The 15695-nt window shown below is 38.3% G+C and overlaps 1 protein-coding gene across 1 annotated transcript in view; it reads right to left on the bottom strand.

Annotated features, from left to right (window-relative positions):
• ADGRG7 (adhesion G protein-coupled receptor G7) overlaps positions 1 to 15695 on the bottom strand; it is a gene marked incomplete at both ends in the record, with an annotated part of 78575 nt that overhangs the window by 43295 nt on the left and 19585 nt on the right. Inside the window, 8 exon segments of the mRNA XM_081235331.1 lie at positions 3626 to 3738; positions 6143 to 6172; positions 6174 to 6299; positions 6633 to 6764; positions 6768 to 6799; positions 9505 to 9612; positions 9726 to 9865; positions 15469 to 15572. Of these exon segments, the coding sequence (XP_081091457.1) occupies positions 3626 to 3738; positions 6143 to 6172; positions 6174 to 6299; positions 6633 to 6764; positions 6768 to 6799; positions 9505 to 9612; positions 9726 to 9865; positions 15469 to 15572 (785 nt within the window).

The following is a 15695-nucleotide window of genomic DNA, read 5'->3' as shown; positions in this document are numbered from 1 at the left end:
GAGACACAATTACTAAATCAATGGGGGGGGGAACAGCTAAAATGGACATTATTGGAACAGTTGGAGAAATTTGGATATGGACATTAACATGATAACATTATATTAATGTTAAATTCTTGAGTAAAATATTCTGAGTGAGGATAATAATATTATACTATGTAGGAGTGCCCTTGATTGGGGGAGATGCATACATGCTTGAAGAATTTAGAGATGAGAGCCATGAAGTTTACAACTTACTTTCAAAATTTCAGGAAAAAATAGAAAAAGAGAGAAAACAAAATATTAACAACTGGTGAATCAAGGTGAAGGGTATTTGGGTGTTCACTTAGTCTCTTTCAACATTTCTATAGACTTTTAATTTTTTTAAATAAACTTCAGGAAAAAATGTTTAAATGGCAATATCTTTAGAACAAAAAATTCCAGAATCTACACATCTGAGAAAACAGTTGTGAAGGAATTTATTAGAGAGAAATAATTCTGAAGGAAAGAAGCATTGTGATACATCTTGAGTTTGGGAGGAAAAAACAGATGAGAATACATTTTCTTTTAGATTCCATATACAAGTGTTAGCATACGGTATTTGTTTTTCTCTTTCTGACTTACTTCACTCTGTTTGACAGACTCTAGGTCCATCCACCTCACCACAAATAAATCAATTTCATTTCTTTTTATGGCTGAGTAATATTCCATTGTATATATGTGCCACATCTTCTTTATCCATTCGTCAATGGACACTTAGGTTGCTTCCATGTCCTGGCTATTGTAAATAGAGCTGCAATGAACACTGTGGCACATGACTCTTTTTGAATTATGGTTTTCTCAGGGTATATGCCCAGTAGTGGGATTGCTGGGTCATATGGTAGTTCAATTTTTAGTTTTTTAAGGAACCTCCATACTGTTCTCCATAGTGGCTATATCAATTTACATTCACACCAACAGTGCAAGAGGGTTACCTTATCTCCACACCCTCTCCAGCATTAATTGTTTGTAAATTTTCTGATGATACCCATTCTAACCGGTGTGAGGAGATACCTCATTATAGTTTTGATTTCCATTTCTCTAATGATTAGTGATGTTGAGCATCCTTTCATGTGTTTGTTGGCAATCTGTATATCTTGTTTGGAGAAATGTCTACTTAGATCTTCTGCCCATATCTGGATTGGTTTGTTTGTTTGATATTGAGCTGCATGAGCTGCTTATAAATTTTGGAGATTAATCCTTTGTCAGTTGTTTTGTTTGCAAATATTTTCTCCCATTCTAAGGGTTGTCTTTTTGTCTTGTTTATGGTTTCCTTTGCTGTGCAAAAGCTTTTAAGTTTCACTAGGTCCCATTTTATTTTTGTTTCTATTTCCATTTCTCTAAGAGGTGGGTCAAAAAGGATCTTGCTGTGATTTATGTCATAGAGTGTTCTGCCTATGTTTTCCTCTAAGAGTTTGATAGTGTCTGGCCTTACATTTAGGTCTTTAATCCATTTTGAGCTTATTTTTGTGTATGGTGTTAGGGAGTGTTCTAAATTCATTCTTTTACATGTACCTGTCCAGTTTTCCCAGCACCACTTATCGAAGAGGCTGTCTTTTCTCCGTTGTATATTCTTGCCTCCTTTTTCAAAAATAAGGTGACCATATGTGCGTGCGTTTATCTCTGGGCTTTCTATCCTGTTCCATTGATCTATATTTCTGTTTTCTGGCAGTACCATACTGTCTTGACTACTGTAGCTTTGTAGTATAGTCTGAAGTCTGGGAGCCTGATTCCTCCAGCTCCGTTTTTCTTTCTCACGATTGCTTTGGCTATTTGGGGTCTTTTGTGTTTCCATACAGAATCACACAAAAAAGCATATGCATACACACACAAAAAAAGAGAAAAAGGAAAATATATATATATATATAAGGAAGAGAGCAACCAAATCAATAAACAAATCTACCAAGATAATAAGCTCTAAATACTAAACTAAGATAAACATAAAACCAGAAACAAATTAGATGCAGAAAGCAAACCCCAGTCTACAGTTACTCCCAAAGTTCACTGCCTCAATTTTGGGATGATTCATTGTCTATTCAGGTATTCCACAGATGCAGGGTACATCAAGTTGATTGTGGAGCTTTAACCCACTGTTCCTGAGGCTGCTGGGAGAGATTTCACTTTCTCTTTGTTCGCACAGCTCCTGGGGTTCAGCTTTGGATTTGGCCCCGCCTGTGCATATAGGTCACCTGAGGGTGTCTGTTCTTTGATGAGACAGGACCGAGTTAAAGTAGCAGCTGATTAGGGGGCTGTGGCTCACTTAGGCCAGGAGGAGGGAAGGGTACGGAATGTGGGGGGAGCCTGCAGCCACAGAGGGCAGCATGATGTTGCAACAGCCTGAGGCACACTGTGTATTCTCCCGGGGAAGTTGTCCCTGGATCACGGGACCCTGGCAGTGGTGGGCTGCACAGGCTCCTGGGAGGGGAGGTGTTAATAGTGATCTGTGCTTGCACACAGGCTTCTTGGTGGCTGCAGCAGCAGCCTTGGTGCTTCATGCCCGTCTCTGGTGCCTGCGCTGATAGCCACGGCACACGCCTGTCTCTGGAGCTCAGTTAGGCGGTGTTCTGAATCCCCTCTCCTCACGCACCTGGAAACAATGGTCTCTTGCCTCTTAAGCAGTTCCAGACATTTTCCTGGACTCCCTCCTGGCTAGCTGTGGAGCACTAGCCCCCTTCAGGCTGTGCACCAGCCAACCCCAGTCCTCTCCCTGGGATCTGACCTCCGAAGCTGGAGCCTCAGCTCCCAGCCCCCATCTTCCCCAGACAAGCCTCTCAGGCTGGTGAGTGCTGGTCAGCACTGATCCTCTGTGCAGGAATTTCTCCGCTTTGCCCTCTGCATCCCTGTTGCTGCGCTCTCCCCTGTGGCTCCAAAGCTTCCACCCCACCCACCCCCTCTCTGCCAGTCGAGGGGCTTCCTAGTGTGTGGCAACTTTTCCTCCTTCACAGCTCCCTCTCAGAGGTGCAGGTCCCATCTCTATTCTTTTGTCTGTTTTATCTTTTTTCCTTTGCCCTACCCAGGTACGTGGGGAGTTTCTTGCCTTTGGGAAGTCTGAGGTCTTCTGCCAGCATTCAATAGGTGTTCTGTAGGAGTTGTTCTACATGGAGATGTATTTTTGATGTATTTGGGGGAGGAAGGTGATCTCCACATCTTACTCCTCCGCCATCTTGAAGGTCCTCTCAAAATCTTTTTTAAAGGTTTTACCATTTGAAACCTTAATACAGTTTAAAATTTACTTTTATCCTCAAAAACTTGCTGTTTAGCAATGTTTCTCTCTTTGCCAATGCAGATTGGCAGTTATGCTTCTATTCAACACTAAGGAACTGTGGCATTGATGAACTATGGGACCACATTTTTATGTGACAAACTTGTAATTACATGGTATGTAATTTTCCTTCAAGGCATTTACCACAGTTTGTAAGTATACATTTATTTGTGTGTATGTCTTAGTCTCTCCAGGACTGAGTATCTTGTAAAATGAGTATGTTCAACTAAATCTGATTTCCCTTCCAGTTCCAAGAGACTGTATTCTAATGGGAATATGCTGAGAGGAAATAATGTCAGGATAGCAATTTCTCTCATGAGAAGAGCCTGCTTCCCTTCAGGTTACCTAGTGCTGACCTGTAATATAATTGTGAGAGCCAGACCAGCAATGGACCATGCACATCCAAATGTGGAAAATGCATCTAGTGGTTCAGGATACTTATAGTCCTTTTTGAAACTCTGGAAAGTAAGTTGACTCATTATTTTTAAATAACCATTCCGAAATATCTATGAAAGTCAACATAATAAAGAGATACACTGATTAAAGCAGATATATTGATCAAAATAGCCAGATGTCTTTTTTTATATTAAGCTGTGATATTTTAAAAGGAAATAAATCAACCCCTTATCTCTAAGCAGTTTACATGAAATAGAGGCTTAAGAACAGTTACCTAACTAATTCAGTTAGGCAAGACATATATACTATTCCTCAATGTCTAAAATCAAAGTTGTTTCTGTTAGATTTAAATTGGCTAGAGTTGCTTTATTTACCCATTAAATTATTTTTATGTGTAACTATAATCCAAGGGAAAATCTGCATGTCTAAGCTGATGTACTAAAAATAAAGTTGCAGAAATATTTTTATGGACATGGAAAGATATTCAAATGATCCTGTTCATTTTTCTTTGGAAAACGGGGTATAATTTTTATGTAGTATATCTATATCTACCCCAGCTTTTTAGTATGTAGTCATAGAAAAATATATTCCACATGAGTACGTACTCTTAGAAATCTGGAGAGGTAATAATGGCGGTCACTGGGTGGACAGGATATATGTACATAATTATTTTTGCTTGTCTGTACTTTCTAATTTTTTAAATTGTTAAAATTAGAAAAGCTGAAAATGCTTATTTATAAAACATGAAAATAATATAGAAACATAATTTCAAAAAGCACACGTTCCTCTTTACTGCCTCTACCCCACATCATACCCTACCTCTTGAAATCCCACTCTTCTCCAGAGATGACCTTTTTATAGGTGCTTACAAATATTATCTATGTCTCTTTGCACAAATAAACAGGGGTTTGTTAACATAATCAAATTATTTTCAAACTGCTATTTTAAGATATCATACACATTTTTCCATACCAGTATATTTCTGTTGAGTAAGTAGACTCACTCTGTATGCAATGACTATGTATTGCTTTAGTAGGGAAAAAATAAAAATAAAATAAACTTTGTTTTAAAAAATAATAAAACAAAAAGTTCACATTACTTCCTATGTGCAGTATACTAAGTAGATGACAAAGAATCATAGAATACATATATCTTCAGATCTTAGAAATCATCTATACACTCAGAGCCTATCTGCTCTTAAACTTTACATACAATTCTAATCAGCTTTTTTTTTTTTAATTTTGCAACCCAAAACTAATTACAAACATGAGTAGGTGGGCATTGAGGCAGATCCAGATATTAGTAAGAATAGCTGGAAGTCTGACTTCAAAAAAGAAGAAAAATAAGTATGACAGTATAGTCTGTATCATTTAATATATAAAGCAATCTGAGCTTTACACAGCTATTCAATAACACTAATGATCTTAAGATATCAAAAAAGGTAAAATTTTATCTTTACATTTCTGATTGAGAAAGTAGATCTCTCTATAATGCAAGTTATAAAATAAATAGTCAAAATCAATTTTTAAATATTTGTAATTAAAATAAGAAAATGATAGTTATCTCAAAAATATTTTAAAAGCAAGGTTCTATAATTTGATATTTTATGTTGTACCAGTATGTTCTAGATCTCCATTGGCTCCTCAAATACGGGTACATCTTAGCTACTAGAAAATTAAAACACCTGCTTCTCTTTGGAAGAGTCATAGTGTTACTAGCCCCTTAGTAAAGGTAAGACACTCTACATCCCTCCCTGTTCCACTGCATATAAAAACATTCCATCCAGTATATAAACAAACATTTTTGTTTTCACCAGAATAATAGGTTTCTGGAAATGAAACAAACAGGAGCCCGTCTTCCTAAAAAGGTCAGCCCAAGAAATCTCAGAGGTGTATAAACAGCTGCACACCAGAGCTGTTGCCAGTTACTTGTACAGGGTAGCACTGGAGTGAAACGGCACACACAGAGGTATTATGGGACAAGTTGAATTAAAGAGCTTTTCCTCTTATATCTTCTGGCACAAACTTAGTAACTTAGGTGATTACAATGGAAAAAGCTTTGGGTAACTGATGCAAACTGCCCACCCACAGCTACGCATGTACTGAACCTGTCTTCAGCAAACAGCTATACAGCCTTACCTCTGGCTGTGGCAACTTCATGCTTCTGATATGTGAGTTAGTTGAGTGGAGTCCGTCAGCTCCTCTTTTGCACATGGGCTCCCTTCTCATTATTAAATACACAGTACTGAACTCATCTATCCTGAGACTATATTGCAAAAAACTCTATTCTACTTGCCTTTACCAGCACTTCCCTTTTTGGTCCTCTAACTCCATTCCCTGTTTTTCCATTTAATCTGAGTTGAGTGTCTATGTAAACTAACCCCCCAAATTATCTCCAGTTAGTACATACCAAAATCGTATATAAGGAAATTCTTGTCAGGAAGGAGATTACCATGGATACCCTTACCATCAATACCGCAAAGTTAGTAGTATGGTTTGCAGCAGCAGCGCAAGAATCCATCAATGACTCCTTTTTTGTGACAGCCATGTGTGTCCCAATCCTTCAGGGAAAAATTCCAATAGACACAGGCATAGGAATGAAGCTGTAATTCTTTTTCATTGTACTGTGAATTGATAAGACAATGGCAACTGATTTTTCAAAATGCTTAATTGGGTAGAAAAAATCAAATAGGCCAAGATAAGCATATGAGAAACCAATTAGACATGTACAAAGCATAGCATCTTCATTACAGATTGAGGAGAGGAAAAAGGATATAAAATTCAAAGTAGTTAATTTTGGGTTTAGCTAGTCTACAAAAATATGGATGGGGGAAGTTAAAGTGGATACTGTCAAAGAATCTTTCAAAGAGTTGTTCTGTGAATTTCTTTTGCCCAAACTGTCCCTGGTTTTGTAATCAAGAGTGGGCTGAATTATTTCTGTTAATAGGAAAACTCACCCTTGGACTGAAGACCATTTCAACAGAAGTGCTCTGATCTTCTTCCACATTTTCATCAGTTTTGCTTGAGATAATATTTTGACTAAAATGTGATTTAGCTATAAAAGTTTTTGATTGGAAAAGCTTGTTGTTCTAATACACTACAAAGCCACATGCCTTGGCATTAGCTGTGATGGGGGGAAAAGGACACTAAAATTAATAAATGAACCCTAGGGTAAGCAAGAAACAAAGTCCCATGCCATCACTGAACTGCGTGACTGCTTAATACTTGGGTAAAGTACAGAAAACGTGGTTTGTCGGCTGCCTTTATTTAATTGCAGTGTGTAATTAACATATATGATCTGTGGTTGGCTATTCCACCCTCATTAAGTTTTTTTCCCGAGATAAGATTCCTTATGTTCTAAATGGAAACCATAATTCCTGCCTAATCCACCTGAAAAAAAATTGGAAGGATATCATGTATAAAGTAAACATTCTTGCTTTCTATGCAGTGGGACGGAGTGAACACGATGTGAAGGTAGCTCAAGACCACGTTGCTTCCCCCACTGATAAGACATCAAACAAGAAACAGCAGAGGGTGAACAACAGGACAGCTGTACCTAGAGGATTGCTCTGTGAGGTCTGTCTCCCATTCAGAGGGACTGAGCAGGGACCACTGTATTAAGAGACTGGAGCTCAAGTTGTGCATATCAGGGAAACAGCAGAGGGTGAACTCTGCTGTCTTTCACAAGTGAAAAACTTGTGTGTGTGTATTTGCGTGTGTGTGTATATATATGTGTGTGTGTGTGTGTATACACACACACACACACACACACACACACACATATATGTATATTATATATACAAGGAAAACTAAAGCGGTGGTGGTGAGACCAGCCTAACCAGTCTTGTGCTTTGAGAGATAGGCAGGCAAGGCCCTGACAGCCCCCCAAATGTCCTCCACAGCCAGCCACTTTGCTCTGTCTTCATCTGGGAAATAAAGACATTGGCTTCTGAGGTGTTTTCATGGCACGTTAAGCCCACCAAATTGTTCCTCCTGGATACTAGGTGACAAAGTTAACCCTAAAAATGTAGTATGGCTTCTTTTTAATCTTATTTTTATAAAAGAATGACATGCTTGATGTAAAATCCAAATCCATACAAGTATATAGATTTAAAACATGAAATTCCCTACTCACCCCTCTCCTCATTTCTACAGTATTCTGGTTATATATTAGAAAATCATCTTTTCATCTAGATAATTAGATTCACTAGAATAAATTATATTTACCATTATCTTATAACTTTAAAAGAATCTCCATATCTCTAGACATAAACCTCCTTGATGTTTATTTATACTCTCTTTTTTCTTTAACAAGTTTGTCAGAAGCTTGCATATTTTTCATTAGTCTTTCATGGAATCAAATTTTTATTTTGTTGATCAACTCTAGCATTTGTTAATTTCTATTTTTATTAATTTCTGCTCTTTTTATTAATTCCTTCCTTCTCTATTTCTTTACATTTATTTTAATTTTTATGCCTCTTTAGCTGAATGATTATTTTTTAGCAATTTCTTTTATTATCTAATAAATTTATTAAAGGATATACATTTTCCTTTAAATACATAAATTCTAGGCATACTGAATACCTAAATACAAACACAAACACTAAAAATATTCAGAAGAAGATATAGGAGACTAGCATGACTTTAGTAGAGCAATGAATTTTTTTTAAGTACCAATTACAGAAAAAAGATTGATACATTGGACTGCATTATGAATTAAAATTTGAGTATGACAAAAGACATGAAAAACCAAGTAAAAGATAGCTATAGACTGGAGACAAGATATTTGCAACTTCTACAACCAATAAAGAATTAGCCAATTAGAATTATATAACCAATGAGAATTATGAACTTAGTCTTTCTAAAATATGTACTTCCTGGCACTGGATTTTTTTATTTGGGGAGAGAATAAAAGTAAATGTGTTGCTTGGTTTGCTTATTGTAGTTGAATTAACCAATTTTTTTTTAGACTCTGAAAAGTACAATGTATGGATACCAAAGGGGAAAGAGTGGGGGGTGGGAGGAATTGGGAGATTGGGATTGACACATATACACTAGTGATATTATGTATAAAATAGACAACTAATGAGAACATACTGTATAGCACAAGGAACTCTACTTAATGCACTGTGGTGATCTAAATGGGAAGGAAATCAAAAAAAGAGGGCATATATGTATATGTATAGCTAATTCATTTTGCTGTACAGCAGAAACTAATGCAACATTGTAAAGCAACTATACTCCAACAAAAATTAATTAAGAGAAAAAAAGAAAAGTACAAACATTTCAAGATAGACATAAGAATTTCTAAAGGGCCATATGCAATATGATAAGGAGCTAATGGTGGGCACCATACTAGTAGAGGTAACTGAAAATTGGTACTGCAAGATGATGACTGCATCAATTACATAAAATATCCCAAGGTCAGGTCTATAGGATGAATTTAAGCCTGTGAGTGCCATTCCACTAGTAAACACAGGCAAAGCTTATGACTGAGTATTTTTTAAATGTAGTTTTAAATGTAAAACTGAACCACTTTAGCTACATTTTTGTTGGAAAACAGATTTGCATCCATGGCCAGAGCATTTCAATTCTGCTACCCTCCAAAGGGTTTTTGCAAAGAAAGAGAGGAAAAAATAAAAAAAGAAATTATCCCTATGGCCTAGAATAGTAGACTTGACATTAACATAATTTGTCAGAACTCAAACATACTCAAACACAAATTATTCAGTGTGAAACAGTAAACATTATTTCTTGTTCAATGGATGTAAGTTATTAATTCCATGAATTGGAGTGCATTTTTTTCATGTAATATAATTTGAGACCTACTTTTCGTGGTGTTGAGCAAGATCTGAAGTTCAGCCTGTTCATTCAGATTCAGTTTGTCCACACTTGCATTTACAACTGTGGAACCAGAAACCAGAGAATCCCTAGTTCCTATGAGAAGGAAAAAAAGCAGAATTTCATAAAAGTCTACACTTTCACGAATAGAGCATTATCGGTAGCAGAATGCTCTCTGCTATTACAAGAACCTGAAACAAACAGCTCACCTTTCAGCACAGTGAAGAGAACACCTGTAGATCCCACAGTGCCTTCTGAAGAGAAATTAACAGACTGTATTGCTATATTAGCTTCTACCACTGACGTGTTGCCCAAAGACAAGGAACAAGTTTCAATTTGCTCAATAAGCCTGCATAGAATAAAACGTAACAACATAATATTGTGGAGACTTGTCATAAAATCAGTTGTGTGTGTCCCACATTCCAGTAGAAAGGAATGACCACAGAATTCATGCGATCACAATATTGGCACAATTCCCTAAAAATATCTGACTTTCTTTACGAGAGTCTTACTTTGTTACTCATACCTTTTTTTACAGTTCTGGTGGACTCTTCCCACTGACAGGTACCTTGGACACAGATGCCAGAAAGCTGGAATTCAAGAATGACAGATTTCCCAGTAGAAACAGTCTTTGTTATGCTGCTTTTCTCATAAAAGGATGGCGCTACCACCCCCCAATCACCAGGCATTTGATTCTTGTTTCTCCAGTGTTGAGACTCACTTTCCACTTATTCAGCTCTCTCCTCTCACACAAACCCCTCGGGTTCCAAAGCGTCTCTTGTAAGTGTTGACTCCTGAGGTGACAGTTTCATATGGAATTATGGAAGAGCAGAGCTCTGAGCTCATTGCCTCGGCTATTAACTAAACTTTGCAGGTTTTCACAATGTTCTTTTCTACTTTGGATAAATTAGAAGATAGATTAGATGGACGGTGGGAGGGAGTGGGGGGAATCTGTTAATTTGGTGTTCTCCAAAGGTAAGTCATAAGACTGTTTCTTTTCCTGTTTCCTATAAAAAATATTTCCACTCTGTACTTGACAAAACAAAATGTCTATATCTAAGATAACTGGTTCAATCTAGTTTTCCCAGAAATGAAAGAATTTCATTAATATGTAATTGTTCTTTATTCTAAATCTTTATTCCTGCCACTAACATATCTTTTCCCTTCCCCAAGTGAGATTTAAAAAAGAAATAAATTTTTTAATAATTAAAGAAACTTCATAAAAAGAATGTGATAGTCATTCATATGGAAACATTCAAGTCAACTTCTCTATTTCAAAAGTTTTCCTTTCATAACACCATTTTCTGTAATTTTCAGCAATTCACACTATGCATTTCCCACTTAATGAATAGCAATCATACTCCAGAGCTGCTTTCGACAGGAGGAGTACCTAACACAACTGCAATCTGCTAAGAACATAATTCATGCATTCATTCAACCAACAGTGTCTGTTGAGCACCCACTAAAAGGTCAGTACCTGTGAAACACGGGGGATACTAAGGGGAGCTCCTTCAGGCATTTGAAGGCTAAAGGGAAAAATGGGCCAGGTACATGGGGGTGTTTGCTGCTTTTAAAGGGCTGCTCTAGCCACAGCCACTTGTAAGGCCTTTATTCCTTCCATATTATTCTCTCCTCTTGTCGTAACTGATTGGATGGTAGGTGGGTGCATGTCTCAGAGATCCCAATCAGGAGGCTGGCCATCAACCTGGTACAAATGACTAGAAGCAATCAGATTACTTTCCCCTAGGAATCTTCCATTTAGTGCAGCAGTTATATCAGAAAAGCCTGGCTTTCAAGGGGACCAGAGAGGTCATTAGAGTCGGCCCTCCGTATCCTTGGGTTTCGCTTCCGTGGTTGGTTGAATTTGCTAATGTGGAACCCCCCGCAGGTACGGATAGCCAACTACACCATTTTATATAAGGGACTTGAGCATCCGGGCATTTTGGTTTCCGTGGGGAGCCGGGGAGGTAAGAGAGGGGGCGGTCCTGGAACCAATCCCCCACGGATACTGAGGGAGAATTGCATATCATTGTAAGGACAAATACAAATTAAAAATGAGAGGCTTAATTCTTCCTGTGGAAAATAAGGGAAGGAATTTCACTCCCCTCCTTTTTCTTTGAGCATTTACTTTAGAAAATTTGCAGGCACTTTCTCTTCTCTTTGAAATGTAAATAAATCCTTTTGAAAACTAGATTGGCATTTTGTCAGGTTTATGATCTAGGAATGTCTTTCTCGGGGACCTGGGAACCATCTCTTTGAAATGGAAGCATCGAGGGAGCTAGCTAGTGCCCCTATCTCCCAGTTTCTGTGGGAGAGTAGTAGCTTAACTTCGGTGGGTGGGCACCTTGCTCCAAGTTGCAAAACTACCTCCTTTCATAAAGATATGAAAGGTTTGTTCTTCCTCTGGATAAAGTCAATTAGCTAACACAAAAGGTCACCTCAATTACCCAGTTAACTTAGGGATAAACTGTGTGTGACAAATAGTGCTGTCGAGTTCTCTTAACTGAGGACTAGTTATTATTTATCTGAAAACATGTATGTAACAGGTTGTATCTGCTTGCCTACATAAAGAGGTCAGATTCCCTTCTTCCTCCCAGTCTCTTAGGGGTTTGTCCGTGATGTTCGTCACATTCTGGTTTAATGCTTGTACAATAATTAAAGTGTTTTCTTTCTCTACTACCTTTGTGGAGAGGATTTCTGGGTTGGGAGAAGATTTTGTTTTTAATTTTACTTCCCCAACATCATGAAAGGGTTAAATTATGAGCGAGAAGAAACTATAAATAAAGATGAGACATACGTACATGTTTACTGAGTCATGTTAATGATAAACACAGCTGCTAACCTATTTTTCCAAGATTTAATATGGATAAGTCAGGTATTATGCTAGTGATTTACATACATTATCTCATTTGAGCCTCACAAGAATCCTGCTGAAGCAGTCCCAAAATCACTCCCATATTACACTGAAGAATCTGAGGCTCTTTGGAGAGATATGGAGTAATTTGGTCTAAATCATGTAGCTACTAAAAAGCAATGCTAAGGGCTTCCTTGGTGGCGCAGTGGTTGAGAGTCCGCCTGCCAATGCAGGGGACACGGGTTCGTGCCCCAGTCCGGGAAGATCCCACATGCCGCGGAGCGGCTGGGCCCGTGAGCCATGGCTGCTGAGCCTGCGCGTCCGGAGCCTGTGCTCCACAACGGGAGAGGCCACAACAGTGAGAGGCCCGAGTACCGCAAAAAAAAAAAAAAAAAAAAAAAAAAAAAGCAATGCTAAGATTTGAATCCAGAACCGTGTGATTTCAACAGCCTCTGCTATTACATTCTCCCACAGGGAAGACCCAAAACTGCTCTACTGAGAGCTTCAAAGTTGCCTTGGAAGCCCTGCCATCATCCCCCTGGTCCAGCATCCATAGGGCCCAGCTGTATTATGATCCTGTTCCTAGGTTCCCAGGAGATTCCATATGCCTCTTTACAGTAACTCTCTTTTGGTTAAGATAACTTGATCAGCTGTCTTGTAAGCAAAGAAAGCTGGCTAGAACAGAAATGCAAACAGAAATGTGCAATGGAAATGTACAAGGTAGTCAGTATTAGCAGTTTTACGTTCCCAAAGTTAGGTAAACAAGGACAATTAGGAGCTTGAACGTAACAGCAAAGTTTCAAGGTTATGGATCAGTCTTTACAGCAAGTGTTCAAAATGGAGAAATAAGGTCTTAGATTCACTGATTGAGTCAGATGCTTTTACCAGCAGGGACTCTGCCCTGGCTGGGCCCACTTCAACACCCTGCCTCCTCCCAGTTTAGAACAAGAGAATACATGAAAGGATGCTGGAGAACTCTGCCGTGACAACGTGTGATGACTGAAGCTGGAGTGAGTTCTTTCCTCCCTGTCACTCTCTTCTGTTTCACTCTCACCCTGTCCACTTCTCCCCATATGTGTAGAAGGGGAGTTCAGTAGCTTAGAGACACAAAAAGGAAACTCGATGAAAGAAGGGGAAAGTCAGAGTGAGATTCACCATTTAGGCTGGTACCTATCAGGAGACCTTGCACGTTGGTCTCACTTAAGTGGATGGAATTTGGAAAGGAAGAGTTGCCCCAAGTAACAACTAATTTCCTTCCAGGGGAGAAAGGAGAGAGAGAAAGATTACCTCTGTTGGCAGCTCACCAAGAGTATTCTCCTGAGGAGAGCTAAGGGCTTGCTGACACAATTTTAGGGCTCGAGATTGAGGCGAAAGCCTTATTTACATGAATAAAGACCTGAGTCCACAAGGGTTTACGCAAAAGATCACCTGGGAGAGGGTAAACTGATACATCCTTAGACAAATAAGTAGACTAGAAATTCGGAGTGGGAGGAAGGAAGGATTGAGTGTGGTTACACCATTTCATATTTCAACGCATCCTATATTGAAATGTTTTATTTATCCTCTAAACACCTTCTTCTATGCCATTTGGACTTTACACATAAACCGCACAGAATCGTTTTCTTTTTTCTCCATGCCTTAAGCCAGTAAAACTCATAACTGTTTATTAATGGGACAGTGTTTTCATCTATCTCATGATCTGTGACTTTCTCAGCCAAATCCCACAATGGCTCTTTCCTCAGCCTTCTCACCAAAAACATCCACTCCTCTCCTTTGCCTCCAGCAAGACTGCAAACACAGAACCTCCAGCTCTGAAGGGAGTTCACTGAACATAGACTCTGGACCAACTTCAAGAAAAATGGGAGTGTTCACACTCCCAGTGAGAAGGACCCAGATATTTTCTAGAGAAATCTGAAGTCATAAAATACACCAGTTCAATTGTTTATAACACCTCTACCATCGTCTCTCAGAATTATAATCTTGTGAATGTCCTGTTTCAGGCATTTGCACTTTTTCTACTTTGAGGACTCAACACTAAATAGGTACTGGTTATAATATTAGAGAACTGAGAACTACTAGGAATTTCTCCTAAGGAAATAATAGGTCATGCGAACAAAGATTATGCACAAGAATGAAATACCAAAAGACTTGAAGCTATCTAAATGTCCAGCAGCAGAGAACTGCTTAAATAATAGTTGACTCATATTATGCAGTTAGCTAAAATTTATGATGTAGATGCATAGGTATTTATATTAAAAAGATGTTTACAAAGTATTAAAGTGACAAAAACAAGTTATAAATTAAAAGAGTATGTAGTATGATACATACACACAGAGAGAAAAAAAATCTGGAAGAATACAAACCAACAGGTTAATAAAGGTGAGACAATTTTTAAACTTTTGCTCCTCTATATAGTTTCTTATTTTTCTACAACGAGCATGCATATTTAATTAAATTTTTAAAGAATTAAGAAAACTGTATATAAGATAAAAACACAATGAATTCATAGAGAGACCTCTATGAATAAAGCATATGAGTTTCACTATAAATATACAACCCAAAGTAATCCATAACATAGGAATAGAAAAGAGAGAAAGCAGGTAAAGTTCGATCCTTTTTTTCTTTTTTTTTTTCACTGTAGCCTTGGGAAAGCTAAACAAAGCTTAATCAAAATACACTAGGATCTTGGGGAGAGCTGAGCTAGGGTCGGGGGGCAGCAGGGGAACTAGAAATGTGTCTTGCAAAGTTATTCTGTTTTTTGCAGCTCTGTGCACTGAGAAAGGAGTTGGAAAAACTATGCATGCAGTGGTCCCTGGGGCATGCCAAAGAAAGGCTGGGAAAACAAGTCGTAATCTAAATCATCCCAGTTACTCTTTATCTCCCAGGCCATGGCCACCCCTGGAACCAGGAGTTAACATTTACCACTCCATTTAATAACTGAAGATCAGGTGGAAAGCTAAGGCTTTAGTCTGCATTCCAGAGGAATCATCCATTTAGTGCATCCATGAGAGAAATAAAGACACCTCTGCTAATGCTTTAACCTAGAAAAGTAAGCAGCACTTCGTTAGGTTTTCCTTCCAAACTGGAATTGTGCTTACGTTGCAAAGGTAGCATCATTATCACTACCAGCAGCAGCCCTTTGAGAAACATCTTCACTGGCATCTAGAAGTTGACTCACTGTTGTTACAGCAACTATTTTCGCCTGCCAGGAAGAAGGCCCTGATCATCACAGAAGACACATATCACACATCATCATCACCATACTTATCATGAATTATTATGGTATCAAGTGGCACCAATGGTATGGTAATCTAGAGGTGTTTTT

Source organism: Mesoplodon bidens (genome assembly GCF_964165515.1).
Source record: "Mesoplodon bidens genome assembly, chromosome: 5".
In the NCBI taxonomy this organism is placed as follows: domain Eukaryota; kingdom Metazoa; phylum Chordata; class Mammalia; order Artiodactyla; family Ziphiidae; genus Mesoplodon; species Mesoplodon bidens.
This window is presented reverse-complemented; position numbering and strand designations above follow the sequence as displayed.